This window comes from Dunckerocampus dactyliophorus, chromosome 3 (genome assembly GCF_027744805.1).
Source record: "Dunckerocampus dactyliophorus isolate RoL2022-P2 chromosome 3, RoL_Ddac_1.1, whole genome shotgun sequence".
In the NCBI taxonomy this organism is placed as follows: domain Eukaryota; kingdom Metazoa; phylum Chordata; class Actinopteri; order Syngnathiformes; family Syngnathidae; genus Dunckerocampus; species Dunckerocampus dactyliophorus.
The window spans coordinates 23,079,796-23,093,621 of NC_072821.1; the positions used below are offsets into that span (position 1 = coordinate 23,079,796).

Genomic DNA, 13,826 nt, shown 5'->3' on the forward strand with positions numbered 1-13,826 from the left:
TATCGGGGGTGTCGAAACTTTTTCCACCGGGGGCCACACACTGAAAAATCAAAGGATACAAGGGCCACTTTGATATTTTGTAAACCAACACATGCAGATATGCTGATAAGTTATATATATTTCACGAAAAAACTGCATCTCGGCTTTGTGATTCAGGTGATATTATTATTATTATATTATTAGTATGAACTATGGTCTGCTCTTTTTTTTCCCCATTTCATTTTTGTTTTTTTTTTAGTTTTCCAAATATTTCAACTTTCATCTCAAATAATCTTCGTAAATTTTCTTCTCGTGATATAATGACCTTATTTCTGTAATATTCGTACTTTATTCCCATAATATTATAACTTTTTCCCCAACCTAATTTTCCAAAAGTGACAACTTTGTTTTTGTTTTGCTTGTTTCTCATAACAAAAAATACTTCTTTATTTTTCCAACTTTTTTCAACTTTTTCTTGTTAGATTACAGCCATGGGCCACAAATGGCCCCCAGACTGCACTAATTTATATTTTTCCTTTCATTCATAACACTTCTTTGAAATGTGAACATGTTGATTGGCTTAAAATCTTCCATTTCATGATTATTGGTAAAAACAATGTATACAGTATAGTAATGTAAACAAGTCTGTGTAAACATTACACCAACCCCAATTAAAAACAGGCAATTATTAAGTCAGTATTCAGTTAAGATTGTGTAGCAGACCTATCCGGGCAACAAGACACTTCTGCTGCTCGTGGTGTTTTCAAGGGGTTTTCAAAGTCTTTCCACAGTGAATACAATACGCTTACTTCCCCAAGAAACAGATTTTCTGGAGCACATGTTGTGGAGTTTTTCTGTTCATTTGTCACCTCTGTTCACGCAATCACTGTATGAACTAAAAATACGTTAATTTGGTTTGAAAAATCTGTTTTTCAGTATTTTTCTGAAGTTGCTGCACCTCCCCTGAAGTCTTCTGGCGCATCCCAGGAGACGACCACCTCACACTTTGACACGCCCCGGTCGATATTATAACCGACCTTAAGAATCTTTGGCAGCTGTAATTTTCCTGTCGCACAGGTATCTTTGGACCCATCCGGATGGATTGATATCAAGTGTCAGAAAGCTCTGCAGCCACTGACTTTTCTGTGCTCCGTTAAGAAACTCATCCAGCGTAATCTGGCCTGCAGCACCAGAAGAAAAACAGAAAGATGATGTGCATTAGAATTTGTGATCATCATTTATAAAGAAAAACTATATAAGAAGAGGTGGTTTTGATGATTAAGGCATCTTACCATCACTGTTGATGTCGACCTGTTGAAATATGCGATCACACACCTGCTCAGACGTAAGACTCTCTTTGCCTGTTTCATCACAGATGGAGCCGTCTTTTATCTTGTAGATGATCTAGGCACAAATATACAAATAGACTGTGTTGCGTTGCGATACTTTTACAAGGTGTGTGGTTCGTTTACAAAAGGCCTGGTGATTGATATGCTGTGGCGCTTTTACTATGTGAATACTTGAAGCCAGTAATCATATTGATGCTGATAGGTGTCAAAACGTTTTCCACTGCTCATCGTGGTCAGCCGGGCCACTGTAAGGGGAAGAAAAGTCACAGGTTTTGTCCATTTTTAACACACGACTCGTTCCCACTCCCCAAGTAGCCTTCCTGCTAGCTTGATGTTAACGTACTGCTCTGATTTCAGATCCACATTTGCAATAAAAGTGATCGCTGTAATTATTAGATTAGATTCAGCTCCAGAATATGCCTCACACACTTATTAAATGCATTTTAAAGTATAAAATGTATAGGTAGTCACTAGGGATGTGAAAGATAAACCGATGCAATCCTGTTTGAGCAGGGAACGATTTTGATTTGCCGGAAGAAGCCACCTTATCGATAATAATCAGCCATAAATCTTTTGATTCATCAATTGTGACACTGTCTTATAAACAACGCGAGAGGCTTGTTGCACATACTCCATACTGTAACTTGCCATGGCTGAAGACGAGAATGCTAACGCGCCGGCTAGCTGGCTAGGACCTAGCTACGAGCGCGCCGGACGGCTAGCTAGCCAGCCAACGCTGGCCAACTGGCAACACCACTTCATCAGTATGGTTGACCAGCGAGACCAACAGAGGCGAGTATGGTACTTTTATGCTTTCTACCTTGATTACTTAGAAATGTTATTTTGCTCCTGAAGTGTTGACAGCACTATGCTCAGTCTGAAATGATGTACCATTAACATTGTTATGACATTTTGAGTATGGGATTGTTTACTTTTCCAACCTAAAACAGCATTTTCATTGCACTCATGTGATAAATACTTCTATTTACTTATCTGTGCTTGGAAGAGATGTGTCATTATTTAACGGGTTTGCAATATTTATTAATTTGAGACTTGTTTTCATTGTTGTATTTTATATAGATGGATGGATGGATGGATGGATGGATGGATGGATGGATGGATGGATGGATAGATGGATAGATAGATAGATAGATAGATAGATAGATAGATAGATAGATAGATAGATAGATAGATAGATAGATAGATAGATAGATAGATAGATAGATAGATAGAAAGATAGATAGAAAGATAGATAGATAGATAGATATTTCTAGCAACATTAAGACATGTTCAAACTTAAATGTTCTAAATCCAAATTGAACAGGTATAAAAACATCCATATACAATATATAATGTAAAATATTGATCCCATCAAACGAAAATATGTCAATTCAGCAAGTATTTTTTTTTGTCTGGTGTCTAAACAATAAATACATTTGACATGTTATTCTGTTGACTTTATTTTTGCCAGTCTATTTAAAAGTCAACTCAAAGCCAACCATTTTGCTAAAGCATATTATTAGAAGTGACCACCGATTCGCTATGTATCAGAGACACTCCTCTATGTCCCTTGGACTAAAATAAAACATTCCTGTTTTCTGGCTGGATCTGTCTATCCCTCTACTTTATTTTTCTGTCTCAACCCAACCAGTCGAGACAGACGGCCATATAACAGTGCCTGGGTCCTGTTCAAGGTTTCTTCCCCAGAGGGAGTTTTTCCTTGCCTCTGTTGCCAAATGCTTGCTCATGTGGGGTTTCAGTTGGTTCTCTGATTTCAATTATGAGTCTGACTTTCATGTGTAAGGTGCCATGAGGTAACTGTTGTTGTGATTTGGCGCTATATAAATAAATTGAACTGATTGTGCCTTGTGTTTACCTGTGTGCGATTAGTTTGTTTTCCCCGACTTCCTGCCTTAAGCCCCGCTCAGCAGATCCTCAAACCTGAATCTCTTTACCATCCTGCTCATCAGCTTATGATTTTGGTTGTCTGCCCTCCTATTCTTCTGGCACTTCTTTCTGTTCTTATGCAACAACTTTTCTTTAGTGACTACCTTTTCTTGTGCCTCCATTCAGTATAGCCATGTGATTATAATAGTTTGGTTAATTCTTGTACAGTATTGCTTGAGCCCTTTCGCCTAGTGTCAAAGACAAAGCGTTGCAAATGGCAGAATCACAAAGTCGGAATATACAGTATTTTACCCTAACAATCTTCCTTAGTTCCTTTCTGTCTAGTCGACCATTGTCATCACTGTCAAATACTTTGAAGGACCACCTCAGTTTATCTTCAAGTTTTCCTCTCAGAACAAGATGAAGAGCAGCTACATACTCTATGAAATCCATCGTGTTGTCCTGGAAAACAGAGAATTAGCCATTGATAAATATGCGTGCGCTAAAATATTCCATGGTTAATATAACAGATGTTTTCAAATTGCTTGAATTAAAGTAAAATAACACTGTTTACATGTATGGCGTGGAAGTGACTCACATGGTTCATGTCAAAAGCTCGAAAGATGTTATCCATATACTGAGACTCCGGTGTACCACTTTGAACTCCAAACATCCTCTTGAACTCATGCAGGTACAAAGATCCACTTGGGCACTCCATGATGAAAGACTTGTAGAGGTCCTGAATGCTGTTCAACTCCAGTTCTTCATCAGGTTCTTGCCTTTGCTGGGTTTGTCCCATGCTGATCCGAGTGCTAGAAACAACTAATTCTTATTTCTGTGATTTACCAATTTGAGGATAATTTGGTAAAGCAATATCCTTAAAGCTGTCTGCTATTCCTGTGATGAACAGTTCAGTAACCTCTTCATAGCATCCAGCGTGGGGTCAGCACCTGTGTCGAGTAATAACTGAATCTGCCTGATTCCAAACGAGGGGCTTATTTTAAGCCACAGGTTTTGTGAGTTTAACTCTGTAATCCACAAGACTTATCCCATCTTGAACTTTGGGTGACCACAGTAACCTGTGCATTTTATAATAATACCTAGGAAAAAGATATCAGACAACCACAGTGACAAAGAGGAAACTTGTTAAGCCACACGTGGATGTCAGTCTGAAACTTTAGAACACCGTACTGTTAGAAAAGATCATTACAGCTTTACATTCAGTTCAATAACTCGTCTTCTCTCTTTTCAGTCTAATAACTTATCATAGAAGGCCCTCTTGATGCACACACTCACATACCACCTTATTCCCATAAGGCATTGCGTCTGAGCAAAGCCTTCATTGGGGCGCTACAATGACATCAGCTTCCCTCTGGTGGAGGCAGCATTGCAGCGCCGTCCACCATTTTCTCTGCTTTCCATTAGGGATGAGCGAGTATACCACTATATGTATCTGTATCTGTATCTGTTCACCCATCTAAATTACCCGTATCTGCATCTGTACTCTGAGTGGGCGGGGCATAAACCGGAAATGGGTGTGGTTGAACCAGAAATAGGTGGAGCTGTTTTCAACTTGCCAACTGCACCGTGTACGTGAATGAGGTGATCAACTCCTGTGTGGGGCGTTCGCTTTGTGTGACTGGCGAATCACAGAATACATAATGAGGATTTTTTTTTTCATCACGATTACGGATCATGACAAGATGTACTCGTATTCTGCGAAAATGCATCATCCGTAACGGATACTAGTATCCGACTCGTCCCTACTTTCTATACCCCTCTAATGAAATGGTTTTGTCAAACTAAATGCATTATGGGAAAACTTCAAAAGGTTTTAATTTTATATTAAACTCATATTGGTACATGTATATTTCTGAGGTATAACGTTTGAGTGTTAAGTTGCTGTGTGATGAGTTTAATGTTGTTTTTAAGATGAAACCGTGAGTCAGGCTGTTATATCGAGTGATGACCTCCTGCAATTTCCAATGGGTTGACAAGCTCGTCGTGAGTGTTTTCATAGCTCATAATTGGCTCCTGTGAAATAAAAAGCTGCCTGGTCCTCACGGACTCATGTGTGCTACAATATGTCATTTTATGACAGGGACACATGCGGCTCTTATATATGAACAAATGTGGTTTATCCTCTAAATTTAGTGGGTGCGGCTTACACACCGGAATTTTAAAAAGTAATGGGTACCTAAAATAATGACTCCAACACAATTGTACATTGGTGAATCCTTTATACTTGTTTTGCAACAAAACATTATCACACAGTGATACAGTATAAAGTAATTTAAACCAGTAAAAACTGGGAAGAAATGCAGTAAAATAAACATTTATGTGTCAACAAGGCTGAATTGAATTGAGAAGCAATGTATACAAACATTAAATTAAAATAAAAAAAAAAGTAATACGTAGTTATTGCAAAATGGTAATAAATAGCAGATTCAGAGATTTTAACTACCCATGTATGTGTGTGTATGTATGTGTATATATGTATGGCTGCCCTTTGCTGCGAAAGATGACTGTCTTGTATTAGACGAGACGTCTTGCACAGTTCCAAGGTCAGTTGGTGTTGTGCTGCCACCGGAGTGCTGCACTGGTCCTCCACGCCTGATACTGAAGTATGCAACGTACATTGCTGATCATTGTCCATTGCCCTTTGTATAAAAAAGTGCTACAAGACACATTGCAGCCATTTGCAGTTATACATTTTAAAAGAAAAGAAAAGTATGAAGTCTGTAAGTGTAAATGGAAAAAAAACCCAGTGAAAAACTTTTTTTTGTTTCGGTATCTCAGAAAAAAAAATCAAACGTGGACTATGGCCCCCGTTGGTTATACAGTTAAGTCTGAAATTATTTGGACAGTCACAATTATTTTATTTTTTCCTGTTTGGCTATCATGCCGGTCAATACAAGAGCAAAGCTAAGCATTTTTTAACAAAAATTATGTAATTTACCATCACATCTCTATGATTTAGAATACGTCTATTTTCACAAGCTCAAAAGTATTTTGATATTTGCAACAATTGCAAATGAAACCCTATTTCTCTAATACACAAAACTTTGGAAAATGTGATGCTATCCATGGGTTCCAGAATTCAGGCACTAGTTAACTGCAAATGAGTTATCAACCAAGTATTAAAATTAAGGTATTAATGTACAATTATGCCAATACTTTTGAGCTTTAGAAAATTTATGTACTTTACATAAATGGTTGAATTGTAAATGTTGTAGTTTTGTAAATGCCATATTTTTGGGAACACCTCTGAAATTAAAGCTGAACGCCGACACGTCAGCCATATGTTATTTTATTTCACACACATGCGACTGTCCAAATACGTCTTAATTTAACTGTATAACTACATGTCACTTCATTATAACCATGACTAATAATTACACAGTTTTTAGGGACAAAATCTATGTTTGCGTCTGGACGAGAAACTAAAACGCACACCGTGTTCCTGTGGACATAGCCTAAATGTCTTCTCAGTGTGAAAAAAGGCCTAAATTGTGTACTTGGCCATCTTCAGAAGTGTGCGCTCTTTCTCCTTTGATCCAGAACCCATCGTGCAGGATTTATGTCCACCTTCAACATGTTGAGCACCCAGGGGTCCTGCTGTGCCCCTCTAATGAACTCTTCCATATTAATGCAACCTGCAGAACAAAAAACTATAATGAATGAATATTCTTTGCCTTTTGGGGCCGCTTTTGTGTTTTTTTTTTAAATTGTGAACTACAACTGTGATAATTTTTTACCGTCACCATCAGTGTCAACAGCCCGCATTATTCGATCCACAGCATCATCAACTGTCATATGTGGCTCTTTGTCCTTCTTATTGCCTTTTTTTGCACGATGAATGCTCTACCCAAAAATGAAGAGAAATCATTGTTTTAAATCCTGTGTTTCAAAAAGCATTTGCCTGAACAGAAATAGCTGATGGTACACCAAGACGAAAACAAGTATAAAATAATATGTATATATAGAGTATTTATGCAATATAGCTGCTTTATTACTGATGCATCATTAATGAGAGTTGACAAGGTTATTACCAATAGGCTCATACATACAGTGAAATACAAAAACCTTGAAATTTGCAGGGTTATTCAAAAAGAATGAACCAATTTCATGACGCAATATTTTATTCAGGAAAGGCAACAGAAAACTCCAGCCAAATCACAAGTATTCTACAACAGTGGTCCCCAACCTTTTTTGACCCACGGACCGGCTTGTGTTCCCACAAATCTCCCGCGGACCGGGGGTGGGGTTCGTACATTATAACGATCTAATTTATCTTATTTATTATGTATTGTGTAAAACTAAGACATGAATAACATCAAATTAAAAGCACAAAATGAATGCCGACCCACCATCCACCAGTTCAAGTTCCAGCCAAGTTTTTCCAGAGAGATTATTACATCGCTGTTTGACGTGAGTGGTAAAAGGCAGTGTGCTAGCATGAATTAATTTGAGACAAATGTGCACATTAGCACTCAATAAGTCATCAAAACTTACCTTTATGCATTCCCACATAGTATCAGCATTTGAGACCAAATATGAGGTGAAAGAAAAATGCTAAAAAAAAGTAGTAGTCTATCTGTGCGGCATGACATAAAGTTAGCACACACACAATGGACATGCGTCAAGTCAGACGGATGTAACAGAGAGAATCTGGCCACTTTTCAAAATAAATGGTTTTCATCTGATTTAGGAAACCTCCTTAAGGATAGGGACGCTGCCTGGGCAAGGGCTCGAAAAACTAAATCAGAGGCAGATTGGTTCAGTTTTCGGCAACTTCGTAACAAATGCACTTTTTTAATCAAAAAAGCTAAATCAGACTTTTATTTGACTGAATCAACAAAATATCTAAAAGATCCCAAAAAATTTTGGCAGGTCATAAAATCAACTAATCATGAAAGGACTAGTGACCTGCCAACTTCTCTGATTTCTAATTCAGGACCCGTGTCTGATAAGAAAGCCATCTTAAATTGTTTTAATGATCATTTTATTTCTGCTGGCTCCTTGTTTGAGTCCTTACATCCCGAGCTGTCGAAAGCTGATCCAGCCTATGTGAACTCACCCCTGGTCCCAACATCAGTTAGTGGTGGTATGGCCTGTCTTTTTGAGTTCACTGCTGTGACTGCCTCTGAGGTTCAGAGTGCTCTGAGGAGACTGGACACAAAAAAAGCTGCTGGACCTGATAATGTTGACCCTTTTTTCTTAAATTTGGCTGCTGATTTCATTGCCGAGCCTCTAGCGCATATTTTTAATCTGAGTTTTATCAGCAATAAAATACCCAAAGTTTGGAAGTCTGCATTCGTTCTTCCCCTGTTAAAAGGAGGCGATCCTTCTAATATAAATAATTATAGACCAATTTCTAAATTATGTGTATTAGCGAAAGTATTTGAAAGGATCGTCAGTGATCAATTAACAGACTTCTTAGTGTCAAATAATATTTTATCATTGTTTCAATCTGGTTTTAGAAAACAGCACAGCACTGTTACCGCCGGTCTTAAAGTTTTAAATGATTTTATAGAGGCTCTGGACAGTAAGAAACATTGTGTAGCTCTTTTTATAGATTTATCCAAAGCCTTTGACACAGTAGACCACGGACTCTTGGTTGAAATCTTACACAGCAGTGGTATTTCAAAATCGGCCACCGATTGGTTTTCTGATTATTTAACCAACAGAACTCAGTGTGTGCAGGCGGCAGGATCCACCTCCACTACTCTGGATTTGTTGAAAGGGGTGCCCCAAGGATCGGTTCTGGGTCCCATTTTATTTTCATTATATATCAACAGTCTGTGTACTGATGTGCCAAACGCATTTTATCATTTTTATGCCGATGATGCCATTATTTATTGCTGTTCACCCTCACTAACTCAGGCTTTTGACTTTTTACAAGCTGCTTTTATTGTTGTTCAGTCTCGTCTGAAGACCCTGAAATTGGTTTTAAATACAGAAAAAACCAAGCTCATGGTCTTTTCAAATTCCAGTGTGTTACCAACAAACATGCCAACCGTTGTAACGCTTCAGGGTAACACCATCGAGCTGGTTTCTAATTATAAGTATTTGGGGTTCCTTCTTGACCATGAGCTTTCCTTTAAGGCACATATTACAAAATTAATTTCTAAACTCAGGGTGAAACTCGGATTCTTTTATAGAAATAGAACTTGTTTTTCACTTGGAGCCAGGAAACTGCTTGTTTCAGCTACATTTCTCCCTCTGATTGACTACGGAGATGTGCTGTATAGGGGTGCTCCTCTCAAGTGTCTCCAATCTTTAAACAGTGTCTATCACAGTGCCTTGAGGTTTGTCACTGGTGATGGTCGCCTTACACATCATTGTGACTTATATGTAAAATCAGGACTGCCCTCTTTAAGTGCGCATAGGTATACACACTGGCTGATCCTGATTTACAAGGCTCTGCTTGGCTTAGTCCCAACATACTTAAGTACTTTACTCCAGAGATCTGAAAGTCAGTATGCCCTGCGATCGTGTGACATCCTCCATCTCGCTGTTCCCCGTGTGAGAACTAAACTGGGGAAGAAAGCGTTCTGTTTTGCAGCCCCCACAGCGTGGAATCTTTTACAGGCTGAACTAAAGCTCTCGGAACTCATTCCTTTTGGAGCCTTTCGGTCCTTGCTGTTGGACAAAGAGCGTGAGACCACAGAACAGTGCCTTTGTTTTAAATAGCTTTTTATGGATTTTATTACTAATCACTTGCATTTTACAAAGTATGTTTGTTAATATACATTGTATGTAATCTTTTAGATTTGTATATTTTATCCCTTGTGACGTGTGCTGCTAACCTCTTGGCCAGGTCACCCTTGTAAAAGAGATCCTGATCTCAATGGGTTTTTATCTGGTTAAATAAAGGTTAATAATAATAATAATAATAAAACATAAAAAAAAAATGAAATAATGGAAATTATTTTTTCTTTCTGTGCGGCCCGATTCCTAAATGACCCACGGCCTGGTACTGGGCCACGGCCCGGGGGTTGTTCTGTTCTACACACAATCAAGTTTTATAGTTTTTGCCTTACAAGGGTTCAATTTGGCCAACACCTGCAGCATGGGCAACATCAATGAGATAAGAGGATTCCTCCCAGACACGTATCAACATATCACAATCCACTGAGTTGATCGCTGTTGTTATTTGATGTTTAAGGTCATCGAGGTTAGTGGGTAGCAGTGGAACATACACAAGATCTTGTACATGTCCCCACAAGAAGAAAATCACACACAGTGAGGTCTGGGGATCTTGCAGGCCAAGCACACCGAGCAAGGTCTTGGGCCCCTTTTGGACCAACGTTGCCGGAGAAACGACACGCCCTGTTGCAGCCATTCAAAACTTAGAAAGTCCTCTTTCAAATGGTCACTGACTCACTCCATGACAATGCTTGAAAACTGAAGCAATGCGTCATGAAATCGGTTAATTTTTTTTGAATAATCCTGTAAATTGAGACGCTGTTACATGTGCACAAATAAGCCACTTTGCCCTTGACATAAGCTTACATCGATTATTGACCGGAGCTCGTCCCTGTCCACACAGCCGTTGCTGTCTTTGTCGTACACCTTGAATGACCAGCGCAGTTTATGCTCCATGTCCCCCCGAAAGACAAGATTCAGTGCTGCCACAAACTCAAGGAAATCTATCGTATTATCCTGAAAGCAAGGTGGATTATGAACAATTAAGGTAATTGGCAACATTTTTGGACACAGGAAAAATACATTGCTGTATCAACTTAGAAGATCTCACCCCGTTTTTGTCAAAAGCTCGAAACATGTTCTCTGCATATTCTGATGCTTCACCTGTTGGGTCCACCCCAAAAAAACGCTTGAACTCATGTAGAAAAAGTAGTCCACTCGGGCATTCTGTGACAAACTTTTTGTACATATCCTGGAGTGCTTTGACATCAATTTCTTCTACGTTCTCTGTTTGCTGTGCCTGTCCCATGGTTAGTATTTGATCAGTTCATTGTCCTTTAGGCTGTGGGTATGTACTCCTTGCCCAAGTGTCCAGACTAGAAATGGGCATCTGACTCACTTGGTTGTTTTTAAAAGCCTGTGGAATCCCAAAGATCCAATTCACGTTTGAGACGGGTGATTAGTGTGGCTTGAGGATTAAGACTGGATTACCTTGCTGGGGTTTCCTCTTTGAGTTAGCGCTCAGTTCATTGTGGCCTGGGATAAACACACCGGGATGTATGTTCATCAAATGTTCAAATGAAGCAATCCTCATAAATAACAGTTTACATCATGTTCCATTTACAATAGAAAATTCACACAGCTTTTAAAGATATACACTTGTACTAAGTTAACATCTAACTATGTGGACACCAGGTTGCTTCTTCATTCATCTATGTTTAACAAATCCGAGGCATATAACAGCTATAATGACATAATAAACACATCAGTGACAGATATGGGGCAAATCCATGCCGGACGACGTCCTCTAGAAAGCAGGTCCAAAGTGGGACCTGGGAGGATGCTCGAGGTACACAATGGACATCGGCACTTCCGCTGTCCAGATGTCGCTAGTCCGGTTCCCGTCTGTGCCCCACAATTGGAACGCTCCATCGTGGACCCGTTTTGCGGACTCACCGCGGATCCTGTCATATCTTATCTTTTGCTATGAGGGCTGTTTAAATGAACTGCACAAATGAAATTCATGTGTTTCAGCTGCAGAGGCAGCTTTCAGTGAGACTGCAGTCATGAAAAAGGGATACACAGAGCAGCTCTGACTTGAGGGATGATTTGGCGGACCGGAGTCCAGTGCTATGCGGAAAGCTTCAAAGTGTGACTCAGTAAGCTTTGTAAAATGTGTTTCAGTCAAAATGAATGAAGTTTGTACCACGTAATGAATATTGTAAGTCAATGTATATCAAAGGAAAACGACAAAATAAAGGAAAAACAAGGCTCTGTTTACACTTGTCATGCATGGTTCGTTTAAAACTCTGGCGCAGAGAGTGCAATTTGTTTGGTCAAGTGTGAACTCTGTCATCGGAACACTCGTGTGCACCAAACAAGTGGGTCAAGAACACTGGCCAGGAAAGCTCTGTTTCACTTTGAAATTGTACAGCCACACTATTGACCTTATGACCATGTCCAGTGTTATTCTAAATCCGTCTCTTCACTGTTCGCTAAAAACAAGCTAAGAGCTTAAGACGCTCCAGGCCACGCTAATTTGGAATTGGTATATCAATCTTCTTTAATTAGATTACATTAGGCAAGGGAGACAAATCCTTCAGGAGACATGGATTGACACGATCTCTAAGTGGGTCATGCTTAATTAAACATATCAAACTCTAGCAATATCCTTTTTTAAAATAAAAAAAAAGACCCAGATGTGTCCAGAAGCAAATGTTCTATACTAGGCTGAGCTAGCTAAAAAATGGGCCATCTCTCAAGGTTTCGAATGTTGTTTATTGATTGTCCCAACTCAGCATAAGAAGTGCGTTGCTATGCTTTCGTCTGCTACAATCCAATGTCTGTTAAATAGATCTGCTACTTTCACTGATGACATAGCTACTTACTCCTCAAGTTCTCACACACCTTTCACAGTTGTCAAGACTCCATCTTGCCATATCATTTATTGAAATGTGAATACATTCCACTGACAGCTATTTGAATCCAGTTGCTGTACGCTGTAACAGCCATGCGTTTCTGTTCCGTTCCTTTCTCCTGTTATTGACCCAGAGTCGACTATTTCTGTGCTTTCAGGAATCCTTATACATATGCATCCAGTGGGCTACTTTCCATATATCTCATCCTTTGCAGGGTCATGGGGTGGCTGGAGCTTTTCCCAGCTGGCTGAGAGCGAGAGTAGGGCTATAATAGGAATTAAAACCATTGAAATCTAACACTTCCTGGCTCGTGCGCTTAAAATACTGTAGCTAGAGTTGACTTGCAGTAAATGATAAAAATATGCAATCTCTATTGATAATGTCTACCAGTCTATGTTCTACCCGGCTTTCCTGAAAGCATTACTAAAGTCTTGATATTTCGATGTTGAGGTCAGGCATCACATAAAAACTGATACTTATTTCCCTCAATCAAATACAAATGAATGTATAATCTTTATTTAAACTTTCATTTTTCTGGATATTTATTACATTTTCTCGGTTACAGACCTTAAAAAATCTGGACTTTTCGTGTCTTTGTAAACTTTCAAAATCAGCAAGAGATCAAATACATATTTTGCCCCATTGTATGTCTCTAAGAAGATTTAAGAAAAGCAGTCATAGCTTGTGATCATTTAGTAAAGTAAACATAAACAAAATCATGACTCAGATTTCTATTGAACTAAAATTGCATATTGCTTACAAATACATACATATTCAAATCTTGTCAAAATTCATTCATATTGTGGATACATACTGTAGAACAAACTGGATGATTATTATGTATTATGGTCTAATAATAATAATAATAATAATAATAATAATAATAATAATAATAATAATAATTATTATTATTATTATTATTATTATTATTATTATTATTATTATAATTAATAATAATAATAATGATAATAATAATAATAATAATAATTATTATTATTATTATTCTGCCAGGGAGAAGTGTGATATACACTTCCCCTGTTAT

The 13,826-nt window shown here is 38.5% G+C and overlaps 2 protein-coding genes across 2 annotated transcripts; both read right to left on the minus strand.

The window, feature by feature from the left end:
• Window positions 1-1,017: 1,017 nt before the first annotated feature.
• Window positions 1,018-4,035, minus strand: LOC129178570 (guanylyl cyclase-activating protein 2-like). Its single transcript, XM_054770910.1, has 4 exons — window positions 3,814-4,035; window positions 3,528-3,677; window positions 1,272-1,383; window positions 1,018-1,160 (listed from the first exon to the last, which is right to left on the minus strand). Exons 1-4 carry the CDS (start codon window positions 4,012-4,014, stop codon window positions 1,018-1,020), a joined length of 606 nt encoding a protein of 201 aa, XP_054626885.1. The 5' UTR covers window positions 4,015-4,035.
• A 1,262-nt stretch (window positions 4,036-5,297) lies between these two features.
• On the minus strand, window positions 5,298-11,263 carry LOC129178394 (guanylyl cyclase-activating protein 2-like). Its single transcript, XM_054770598.1, has 4 exons — window positions 10,978-11,263; window positions 10,734-10,883; window positions 6,974-7,079; window positions 5,298-6,871 (listed from the first exon to the last, which is right to left on the minus strand). Exons 1-4 carry the CDS (start codon window positions 11,173-11,175, stop codon window positions 6,744-6,746), a joined length of 582 nt encoding a protein of 193 aa, XP_054626573.1. The 5' UTR covers window positions 11,176-11,263; the 3' UTR covers window positions 5,298-6,743.
• Between the last annotated feature and the right edge of the window lie 2,563 nt (window positions 11,264-13,826).